The sequence below is a fragment of the Carassius gibelio genome, chromosome A25, assembly GCF_023724105.1.
Source record: "Carassius gibelio isolate Cgi1373 ecotype wild population from Czech Republic chromosome A25, carGib1.2-hapl.c, whole genome shotgun sequence".
In the NCBI taxonomy this organism is placed as follows: Eukaryota; Metazoa; Chordata; class Actinopteri; order Cypriniformes; family Cyprinidae; genus Carassius; species Carassius gibelio.
Window position 1 is genome coordinate 10,870,302 of NC_068395.1, and position 11,675 is coordinate 10,881,976.

The 11,675-nt window shown below is 39.8% G+C and overlaps 1 protein-coding gene across 1 annotated transcript; it reads right to left on the minus strand.

The window, feature by feature from the left end:
• Positions 1-6,160: 6,160 nt before the first annotated feature.
• LOC127947291 (transmembrane protein 100-like) lies at positions 6,161-8,606 on the minus strand. Its single transcript, XM_052544303.1, has one exon. It carries the CDS (start codon positions 8,500-8,502, stop codon positions 8,113-8,115), a length of 390 nt encoding a protein of 129 aa, XP_052400263.1. The 5' UTR covers positions 8,503-8,606; the 3' UTR covers positions 6,161-8,112.
• Between the last annotated feature and the right edge of the window lie 3,069 nt (positions 8,607-11,675).

Sequence of the window (11,675 nt, forward strand, 5' to 3'; positions counted from 1 at the left end):
CCTGAAGAAAGCAATATTATGTTTAGAGGGCTGTATTTTAGCCAAAAAGCAGTGGTTTAAAGTAAAAAAAAAAAAAAAGGATTTTGTGATTATTTTGATGTTTTATCAGCTGTTTAGGACTCTCATTCTGACGGCTACCCTTCACCGCAAAGGATCCAATGCTGAGCAAGTGATGTTATACTACATTTCTCCAAATCTCATATAGAAACAAACTCCTCTTGGATGGAGTGAGCCTTTATTATGTATCTATTATGTATTAAGTATGTATTTATTCAGATACTAATATCACAAAAGGTAAATCAAGTCCATGCACGACTGTCTGAAGTGCATATATTATATTCAAGACATATAAAAGCTGTTCGTCTTGTTAAAGAAAGCAACTCAGATGCATTTGACCCAGCTCATGTAATCTAACAAGGTGATATGTGAAGAGCCAGAGGTGCTTCAGGTGGTCATTGAGAATTAGATTACTGGCAGCAACAAGTAAATGAATATAAACAACACTAAACAACTTCATTTAACTGAGTTACAGGAGTAGCCTACCTTTATGTGATACAATATTTGTATCTGTTTGTTTTTCTCAAACAGATACAAACAAAAGATGTTTGTTTGTTTATTTGTTCGTTTGTTTGTTTTGTTTTTTTTGCACACTTAAGCATTTGACTTCACTTAAATCTGAACGAATGTCTGAAGGCTTTTCAGCCGGTGGTGGTTGCCGAGTCTGCCAAACAAAATCATCCCAATTGCTAATCAAACTAGCCCAAAACAGCCCAATTCTGTGTCCCTCTTTTCCAGTGTTCATCCATCCTAAATAGTGTGTGAGATTAGATAAACTGTGTCCCAAAGCATAGAATGTTAAGAGTATGCCAAAAGTCCCTGGAGGGTCTACTATTTCCGGTACATTTTTGAAGTATGGATCCGTGCACATACTAATGGATAATATTACCCAGAATACATTGTGTTTTGGCGAAGGACTCAGTTCAGAACTTCAAATACACTTTCCTGCTTACTAAGTCTTTCTCTATGATTTAGCAGCTCCCACGTGCTTTTTATGTGGTTTAGACATTATAAATTAGTAGAACAATGTCTTCAGTTGTAATTTAACTCCTGCAGTCCATGCGGTTGATTACATCTCGAATATGGCAGCACATCCGGGTAACTGACCAAGACATCAAGCAGTTTCGGCCCAGAACCGGCCCATATGAAATCCATGTGGGCCAGGTCTGGGACGAAACTGCTTGCTGTCTGGGAACAAAGGTGCAAATGCCATACAAAGCAGCTAGATAACTGAGAAAACACTTTTAAAGGAAGAGAAATTCAATTCAATTCAATGCAAGTTTATTTGTATAGCGCTTTTTATGATACATATCATTGCAAAGCAACTTTACAGAAAATTAAGTTTCTAAAATCTTTAGTAGTAGCTGTCAGTTTACGTGCAAATGACAGGAATTTTCTGAAAAATTAATGAAAGAAATAGTCAGCCAGACGATGAACACTATTAACTGCAATTATAATGTGATTGCATATTAAGTAGCAATATTTGTTAGTTCTGTTGTTGATTCAGGGTTAGCATCATCTGAAGTCCTCTGATGGTCAGCATCATCTCTTCTCAGGTGTTCTGGATCCAGACTGGAGCTTGTGTAAATCCTAGAAATACACCTACCAAATAATCAGCATCACTAAACAAGAGTGTATGTGCCTGCTGAAGAATGAAGGGGTCCAAATGAGGTCTGAATTAACCTTGTGTGTGTTTCCATGGCAACATGAAACAATACTATAGTTGGAAATAGTAGGAGTAGTGCGTAGTTGTGGCTCTCTGCTGGGTTCTAGTTGATCGCCAGTGTTTATTGGCTCTCGTTTGTGAATTCGGTGGAGGAAAACATAACATAAACACAAAAATGATACAGCAGCCCATGTAAAATTCTTCTTTAGGGTCATTAACACAAGACTACTGAACTGTGTAATCTTCAGAAAAATAAATATCCTTGTGTTGTAGTTAAACAGACGGTCAGAAATATGCTCTGGTCAAGATCAGGCACTTTAACTTTAACAAATAAAACTTTGACTACTTACACAATGATGAGGAAATGGAAAAATTATGGAAATTAATCTGTGAGGGACTGATAGTTAGCTTACACTCTAAAAAACGCTGAGTTGTTTTTTCAACCCAACTGCTGGGTTGAGGCCGTTGGATAGGACTTTGGGATGTTTTAACCCAAGTTTGGGTTGAAAATAACTATCTTTTTTAACCCAGCGGGGGTGGGTTGAGGACGCGGACGTGAAGGAGAGCACGCACGTCACGTCAAAATCGTACGTCTCCAGTGCGAGCAGCCGCCATTTTCTCAGCGTGATAGAAGCGAGAAGCGAGTGAAAGACTATGGTAAGTAACGTTAAATATTCAAAATGTAAAGTTATCTTTTATTGTTTACCCGGTTGTATGAAAGGCGGAAGGTTTTATGAAAGGCGGAAACAAAGGAGCTTAACGTTATATCTAACGTTATATAAAAAAAACGGACGCGGTTTTCGCCTCGGACACGGAGGTCTTAACTGCCTCATGTAACGTTACTGAACGGAGGATGTACTTTTAATATAACGTCTGTGAATGTATTTTGTCATATTTACATAAGATTTTACATTATCTGTTCTCTTTGAGGCGTTAACAGACGGTTATGGTCACGCGGTTTTCGCGGTTAAACTGAATGTATGTTTGTCTCCTAAAGGAAACGATTTGTCTCTACTGATAATACTTACCCACATAAAAAATACAAATTATGGTTGTGCTATTGGTTTCATAGATATGTATATGTATATGTATATTCATATCTATGGTTGGTTTCACTTCAAAAAATGATGTCACTTCCTGTACAATGATGTCATCAAGGAACTGGCTTTTGTTAAAGTGATTTGACAAAAGACTGAAAATAAAACCCTAAGATGTAAAGTGATATATTTAGAGTGATATATATATATATATATATATATATATATATATATATATATAATTCTGATAAGGAATTATAACAATACTCCCCCCAAAAAAACGTGTTTGACCAAAACTAAAAAAGAAATATACAAAATTGTCCCTTGTTTACTTATTCTAAAATAATATATATTTATGCAATTATTACTGGTTATTATTAATATTGTGAAAATAAAAAATAAAATACTAACATGATTTCCATCTCCCAATTTTTTTTATTATTATTCAGGTACCCATTACACTGATTAGCGATGTTGTAGGATCTAATTTGAAACATAACTATAACTGAATTTGGCTGAAAGAAGATACACCTAGTATGACTTGAGGGTGAGTATGGGCTAATTTTCATTTTTGGTTGAACTAACCCTTTAATGCAAGCTACAGCGCCTCTAGTGGTACTGTTGGAAACATGCTTGCATTCTTTTTCAATGCTTTGATCAATGTTTTTATGTGCCTGCACAGAGTACTTTTCTGACCTATTTATAATAAAACCTTAAAATGTCATCAGTTAAAGCCAGAAAACCTTGTGACATCTTTCTCTCAATATGCATGTTCATGCATTTCCATCAGCATGTTTATGAGAGATTTGATGCTTATTTGCTTATTTATAATTCAATATTCTCTTTCCAATCAGAGCACAGATTTTAGTAATCATGCATTGATCCAGCTGGTTATTTTAGACGCACTGACCCGTATTGGTCCAAATATTTCTCTTGGTGAAACAGGAAACAGATCATCCTTATTTGTTTTGACATTCCTGCCGTGCGGTTCTCGCCGTGTGAGCTGAATCTGAGGATAATTGAAGAACCCAGACCAGGCGGTTTTCCAGGAAACTCTTGCTGCTTAATTGGTGGAAAAAATTCTGGGGAACATCTGGTAGACTTCACCCTGCCATCTGATGCTACAGTCAATTTAGCGCCTCCATTTACCCTGCTCAAGTTCTCCTCACAGGGATAATTCACCCCTTTCTTCCCCACCCCCCACCTCTCGGAAAAAGGCTGTTTGATGGAACAAAATGGGACATCTAAAAGCCATGCAAGACGCTGTAATTTTAAATTAGCTGAGAAAGATTATATCAAAATGCATTTTTCCTCCCTGAGCTGTCATTGTGAATTCAGGAAAAGAGATGTTAAGTGTTCAGCTGATAAAAACAGAAAGACATAGCTGTCAAAACACATTCTACGTTTCTAGCAAAACTGGGAGGATGTCCAATGCTGAGGGGAAAATGTTTTTTATTTTTGGATTAAAGTTTTACATTTTTGGATATGAATTTGGACCTTAAGATATAAACTCGTTAACGCAAGGGAAAGAGTGAGAGTTGAGATATAAACTCACAAATGTGAGAAAAAAAGAATTTCAAATTATAAATTCACAAATACGAGAAAAAAGTCAGAATTGTGGGTTTTTGATGTCGCAGGTCTGAGATAAAGTAACTAATAGTGAGATATAAACTCAAGTTAGAATTGTAAAAGAGTCCGAAATTCTCATCCGAAATTTTTGCAAGTTAAAAAATAAATTCTACAATGCAAAAAATGCAGAAAATTTAACCAGAACCAATTTTTAGGAGCAGTATGTAAACATGATGCCTTAAAATATAAACTTGCAAATGCAAGGAAAAGAGTGAGAATTGCGAGATATAAATTTGCGAATGTGAGAAAAAATTCAGAACTGTGGGTTTATATCTCGCAATTCTGAGATAATGTAAGAATTGTGACATATAAACTCGCAAACAAATGTGAGAAAAAAATATTTTTGATATATAAATTCAAAAATGTGAGAAAAGTCAGAATTGTGAGTTTAAGTCTCGCATTTCTGAGAAAAAAACAAGAATTGTGAGATATAAACTCACAGATGCGAGAATTTATTTTTCGAAATATAAATTCACAAAAAAAAAGAAAAAAAGTCAGAATTATGAGATAGACTATAAAAAAAAAATGGAAAGGGAAAATGTATATCTTGTAATTCTAAGAAAAAAAGTCAACATGGCAAGATGTAAACTCCCAAAAGCAAATAATAAAATAATAATCAGAAATGCGAAAAAAAAAAAAATCGCAATTACTCACTACTCAATTAACAACTTGAAGTTCAGCCAAACATTACCTATTTTTTTTAAAAGCCGCCCTTCTTTTCTCAGCGGAGAGGAAGCAGGCGTGCTGAAGTCGCGCTGAATCTGCGCGCATGTGATGAGGCAGGAAAGGGAGCTGCTGTAATTGATCGGAGAGTTCAGTTGGAGCGGGACAGGTCAGCGCTGGCCGCCTCTAAACTCAAGACTGGGTGGAGCAGGGAGGAAAAGCTTCTCTGCCAGGATTCCTGTAATCTAGCCGGACCATCACACGCCCAGAGTCGCCTCCTGTGGCCTTTTCCCCTTTCCTCTAAATCAACCTCTTTCCTGCTCAAACATTCACACGCTAACCAGAGTTTAGAGTTTAGGACACGGCCGTTCCACACGTCATGCTCGGTTTGTGAGCAATTACCTGCGGTTTGGTAAGTGCTCGAGAGGACGTAGATGGGAAGCGTTCGAGGTCGTACTAAACTGATTCTCACACAGAAGTGGTGCAGAATAAAAGCAGCACTGTCGATCCTGAGTTTGTCATGTCTGATCAAAATATTCGCTCATATCATGCAATCCGCACATCTGGAATTTCTCTAAACAAACATGAGCCTGAGAGGGGAGAAGTGAGAGCGAAGATCAGCAAGTAAGCATAATAACTAGCAATTTCATATTGTTGTGATAGATAGATAGATAGATAGATAGATAGATAGATAGATAGATAGATAGATAGATAGATAGATAGATAGATAGATAGATAGATAGATAGATAGATAGATAGATAGATGTGCTATGCACGCAGTAGACGGTGTCTGACTGAAGCACATCTGCTGACTGGAGGGATTTATTGGGATGTGTTTTGGGATTTACAGGTTGAGATTGTTTTTCCATTGGCCGCGGCTGTGATGTCCAAATCAGTTACCTCAGATTTAACACGTCTTGTCTGAGATGCCTGCAGAAACCCAGCACATTCTCTGGCTATTGATTAGCGTTAAGCTCGACAGCAGCTTGTTTAGGTTGGTAAAACGTCTTCATCTGGGGGGGAATGTCATTTTCAATAACTTTCAAAGGCATTAAAAGCATCAGTATTATTTCCTTGCAGCAAAGTGAACAACAACAGCCAAACAAAACAATGTTCAAAGCTCAAATTTAATCATGATTCTTCAAAAGATCTCCCGTGAGCACACATTCCGAGAGAAAAACCCTGTGACTCACAAAAAGGAATTGTAGGAGAAACATCTGAGAAATTCATCTGAGCTATGAAAGAGCAATTTTCCTCAAGGCAAGCTTAGCACATAGGCTAACAGCTAAATGCTTATAAAAACAGCCTTTTTGAAGTACTCAAGGTTGTTAATGCTGTCACTTTTTGCTTTCTCTCATGCACAAGGATTCTCAAAACCACTCCTCAACACGGTCAAAGCATTTCAATCGATAAGCTTTCTGTGTAAGGAAAAGGGTATTAACCTCTGAATTGGTATGGATTTTTGTCCGTCTCCGAATTTTAGTGTTAACAGGATTTATGAGTTATCTGAAGGCTAAACTTTCCCAAAAAGGAAATTTCTGTCATCGTTTCCTTACCCTCAGATTGGTACGACTTCCTTTCTGCTTTGGAACATAAAAGAAGATATTTTGAAAAATCTCAGTGTTTTTTTTTTCTTCACAAACAGATCATCAAAAGTGTTGTTTTGAAACCCAGTTTCAAAATATATATTTTTTTGTCTTACCCAGAATAAAGCAAGTCATACAGATTTGGAACAAAACCACGATGACAGAGTTTACATTTTTAGGTGAACTGTCCCTATAATTCATTATCCGTTACCCACCCACTGTATCCATAACAAAGAGTGCCAAATGCTTCCCAGATCAAGGCAATGTAAATAAGCAGTATTCCCATTGTGAAAACGGATGTAAGCTTCAGCCTTTGTGAGCTCTGACCAGGTCAAAGTGACGACATATTTATGCGTGTTGTTTTTGGGGGTGAGGAGACCATGCTAAAATAGCTGAGTTTGAGTTTTAAAGCTGGCACTGGAATAGGAAAAGAGAGACGGAGGGGTGAAACAGAGCTACTGTACCATGCTAAGTCCTTTCACTTGCTCAAGGCACTGGAACAAGAACAAAACTCTACTGACACTTTTGACTTGTCTACCCTTGTACCCCCCGCCACCCCTCAAGTAATCCTGTTCATCTGTCAGACAGGAAATGAATTTTCTTTGCAGGCTATCTCAGAACAAAAGACCCTTAGGTTGCTTGCCTTTCTCTGAACCGTGTGCGTTATAAAATTCCTCTGTTGTTTTTCCGAATACCAACTATATGAGGTCCTTGAAGAGTCCTGGATTTGCCAGATAGAATCACACACACACACAATCCAAAGCAAAACTCCTTTAACACACTTTACACTATGTAAAATTCCCAATATATCAAGCTTGGGTCTTTGGGTCCTTGATATCGGGTGCTGCACCCCTGTCCTAAATCATTAGCGACTACGATTGAAGGAGGGCTGATGGCGAAAGAGGCTGAGCAGGTGTTCTGTCTCTTAAGTCAATCCAGCACACATATTCCACACACACATGCAGACGGACACATTCTCGACCTCTCCAGTCTGTGCTTTCGTCCTATCCTGATCTGCAGCTGCCGGTTCTAGCTTGCAGACACAGGTTCAAGTTCCACTGCGTAAAAAAGCTTGCACATTGCTACGGTGTCACCAGATGGGAGAATGACGTGTGACGTCGCGTTGTCCGGTTGCCGTCGCTGGTCCACTTCTTCAGCATAACAGGAATGCAGGAGACTAACAGCAGCGTTGATGGCAACAGAGGCTATGCGAGAGGCTCGCGGTTAGTGTTAAGTGTCCTGTGTGTGTGTGTGTGCAGGGATGTGTGTCCCTCTCCAGGCTTGTTTTGATACCAGACACCTGCTGAGCAACGGTAAACTGCATGTGTGAATCCGGTGAACCCTCATGCCAGCCTACGTCGTATTTTCCGCAGGATTCTCAGAGAGGACCTGTACTTCGCGACTTGTCCACCGCGGATAACTGAGTGGACGGAGATCTCGGTCTATTATCCGCCACCGTTTTCTTTGGCCGCCGTCACAAGGGACACTGTTCGGAGCTGAAGGAACCCCCTTCCTTCTTTTTCCTGCGCTTCTTCTTATGGACCGTCCAGCAAGCAGCCGCCATCAGTACCAGGACCAGCCCCATGATCAACAGGACCACAGAAACCACCTTGGTCTGCGGGAGATCGTTGTACGTATATGTTACCCCGGTTCCAGCCACTCCAGTCACCAACGAGATGATCCCAAATGGGAAGATGCAGCGGTACCAAGACTTCTCCATCCCTCCCGTGGCTTGCGAGAGCTTCACTAGGGACGACAGCACGTCTGGGACTTTAGGAGTTCCTTCTTGCGACTGGCCTTCCTGGGTTGGGGCCGCTGCTGCCGTCTGTGGTTGGCAAGTGAAGTGCCCCGTGGTGCAGCCCATCTTGCTACAGGATGCTGCTAAATGCAATCTAGGCAAGGAATTGTGGAGATCCACTCACTATGTCTGTGGGGTTTGTCAGTGCCACGGCTCTCTATCTCTCGAGCCCACAGCAGCACGTTAAACACTCGGGCAGACAGAAAGAGCACTGCTATATATGTGGCCAGAAGGAGGGGTGGAGTCAAGCAGCAGAGGGGGCAGCCCGGAGCTTCTGATTGGCTGCAGCTGCACTCTGATGTAAAATGCCATAGTATGAGACTGGGCAGCGAAGCGCAAACAGGAAGGAGGTGGGAGAGGAGGGGTGGAGTTAACCATTCAAGCACCGTTCACTAAAATCCACCCACTCCTTTTCCATACTCTTGCTTGTAAGAGAATGAGTGCATGCATCCTATAGAGTGGATTCTGGGATGGGAACGAGACTATTTTAGTGCTCATTAAATAAGGAGATTGTTTTATTCAGATGCGCAGCTATGAGAGCATGTGATTTATTCATTCAACCAGACAGCATGGCAAAACGCATGCCGGCAGATATCTGATGAATCCAGAGCCTCTGCTCACTCATGTGCCTGCCACGCACCCACGCACTTTTGGCCTCCTACGCTGCACTAACACAAAACACTGCCAACCGCTTGAAAAACGGGGTCTGAGCGGGTGTCCATTTTTAATCCTATTGAGTTTTCCCCATCATGGATTGTGCACTGGAGGGAAAACCAATTTGTAGGAGAGTGAGCAAGAGACAGAGATCCTACGCGCTCATGGCAATGGCGGCGTAATTTATCTCCCAGCCTCATCTCTTTTGTGAAATCATTTCTCCATTTACAGAGCGGCAGTATTGATAAACAATGAGGTGTGAAGATTTGTGATTATTTCAATGGGCTACGACAACAAAGGGGCGAACAAAAGGCACTTCTCGGGTAATTAGAATTGGTTAAAGAAATTCTAACTGCATTATACATGTCACCATGTCCTAACGAAGGCCTCCAAGTGAAACTAATGTGTCCATCCGAACTAAGAGTAAAATGTTCAGCACAAAATGATAAAATCAGGCAATCACATTATCAATCAGGATTTAGGATTCACTGTGGGTGCAAAACCTGCATGACTCCACAGAAATCAAAACCAGGCGACTGGAAATTTTCCAGTTTGGACAGATACTCAGATTAACAGATTAATGGTAAGAGGGTTGGACTCCCAATCAAAGGGTTGTGAGTTCTAGTCTCGGGCCGGACGGAATTGTGGTTGGGGATAGTGCATGAACAGCTCTCTCTCCACCTTCAATACCACGACTTAGGTGCCCTTGAGCAAGGCATCGAACCCCCAACTGCTCCCCGGGCGCCGCAGCATAAATGGCTGCCCACTGCTCCGGGTGTGTGCTCACAGTGTGTGTGTGTGTTCACTGCTCTGTGTGTGTGCATTTCGGATGGGTTAAATGCAGAGCACAAATTCTGAGTATGGGTCACCATACTTGGCTGAATGTCACTTCACTTTCACTTTCACTTTCAACATGGAAATGCATCACTTCACTTTATATTGATCTGCCTGGTTTGTGTTCTTGTAAATCAAACCAAAGAGCATGGTGTACAAAAAAACATGGTCAAGGGTTTGGACAGGAATCAGGGTTGCGCAAAATTGTGTATATTTCAGCTATGCTTTGCATCATGTCTTCATCCATTCCCAATAAAGCACAGTCTTTCACCTTACTGATTAAATAGGCTTAACGGATCAATCGCTGATCCCTATTTCTTTGTTAGTCAGACATTGTTGATGCCGTCTGCTGCAGAAAACCTCATCAGTTATTCTCATGGCATCAAATTAAAGACAACAAAGCCTGAAAAGATCATAATTATGGTTTAAGAAAGCCTTTGTTAAATATTCCTCCAAGATCCAAGCCTCTCTTCCATACACAGCCAAATACGATGTCTAATATGACTGACGTTCATAAGTGGTTCCTGCTCAGTTTATTCCCCTGGCCAAATGACTGGGGTAAAATCAAATGTCGTGATCGTAAACCGGATAAACTGATGTCTGGTGACTCACAACACGCCAGCTCAGACATACTGTAAGGAGAAATCAAGATGTAGGGGAGAAAGAGAGACGGGGTAGGAAAGATGGATAATAAAGAGAAGTAAAGGATCCATGAACGATTGCATTACTCCTGCTGACTTGTGGCATGCTGTTCAGTTACTACTCATCTATTATTGTTGGTTATGTTGTCATTTGCTCTGTAAGAAATCATCTGCTGAATGAATAAAGGTAAATGTACTACTGAAGCTCAGTTGTTTAAATGAATGGGAAATGCTTTTACAGTAATATGCTCACTGTCTCTTACATCACAGCTCTGCCTGGGACTTCCTTGTGCAGTTCCTCCACCTAAAAGTGGTGAGACACTTGCCAGTTTAATTAACAAACCAATATTTTATGAATAATTAATACCAGTTCACAAAAGAAAAGCTTTACCTCCCATTCAGTTGCTTGCAAGCTCCCATCCCAAGCAAGCTGTAAATGCATTTCCTGTTCATTTTTACCAAATGATGGAAGGAAATCTGAAAACAGTTCAATCTATACAGAGACATAGACATTTCTTATAACAGTGTCTTCTACAGGAGATATTTGAATTTATAAAATATGAATATAAATCAGATCATAAGAATGTGCAACCAGAGGATTTTTTGTAAAAAGCAATAAGGATTTCAAACAGGTTGACAACATTTAAACAGATCAATTTGCACTAAATCCACCCATAAAATTACAAAACACTATAATTTAGACACTTTACAGCTCAGTTGACAAACTTATTTTGTGAATAATTCATGCAAGTTCACTAAAACACAACTTCATTAAGCATAAGTACTGCTAAGGCATTTCTTGTGCATTTAAAAATATATTTTTTTTCTTCTGGTGAAATGATGAAGAAAGCTAAAATATTATGAATATTTACTGAGATATTCATTATTTTGTAGAGGGGGGTCAAAACGACAATTTTCACCTGAGATTCAGAGCCAAATTACAAAGGGGTAAAATGACTTAAGAAAGATGCCAGCATCTTTATATTATTTTTACACAGAGATCAGTAGCTCTATTAGTAAAAAATGACTTTAGCTGTCTTTGTTGCATTATATGCTAATAGTGACCATTCAAAAATGGGAAAAAGCTCTTTTCAAGTTTGCATGCCTGTA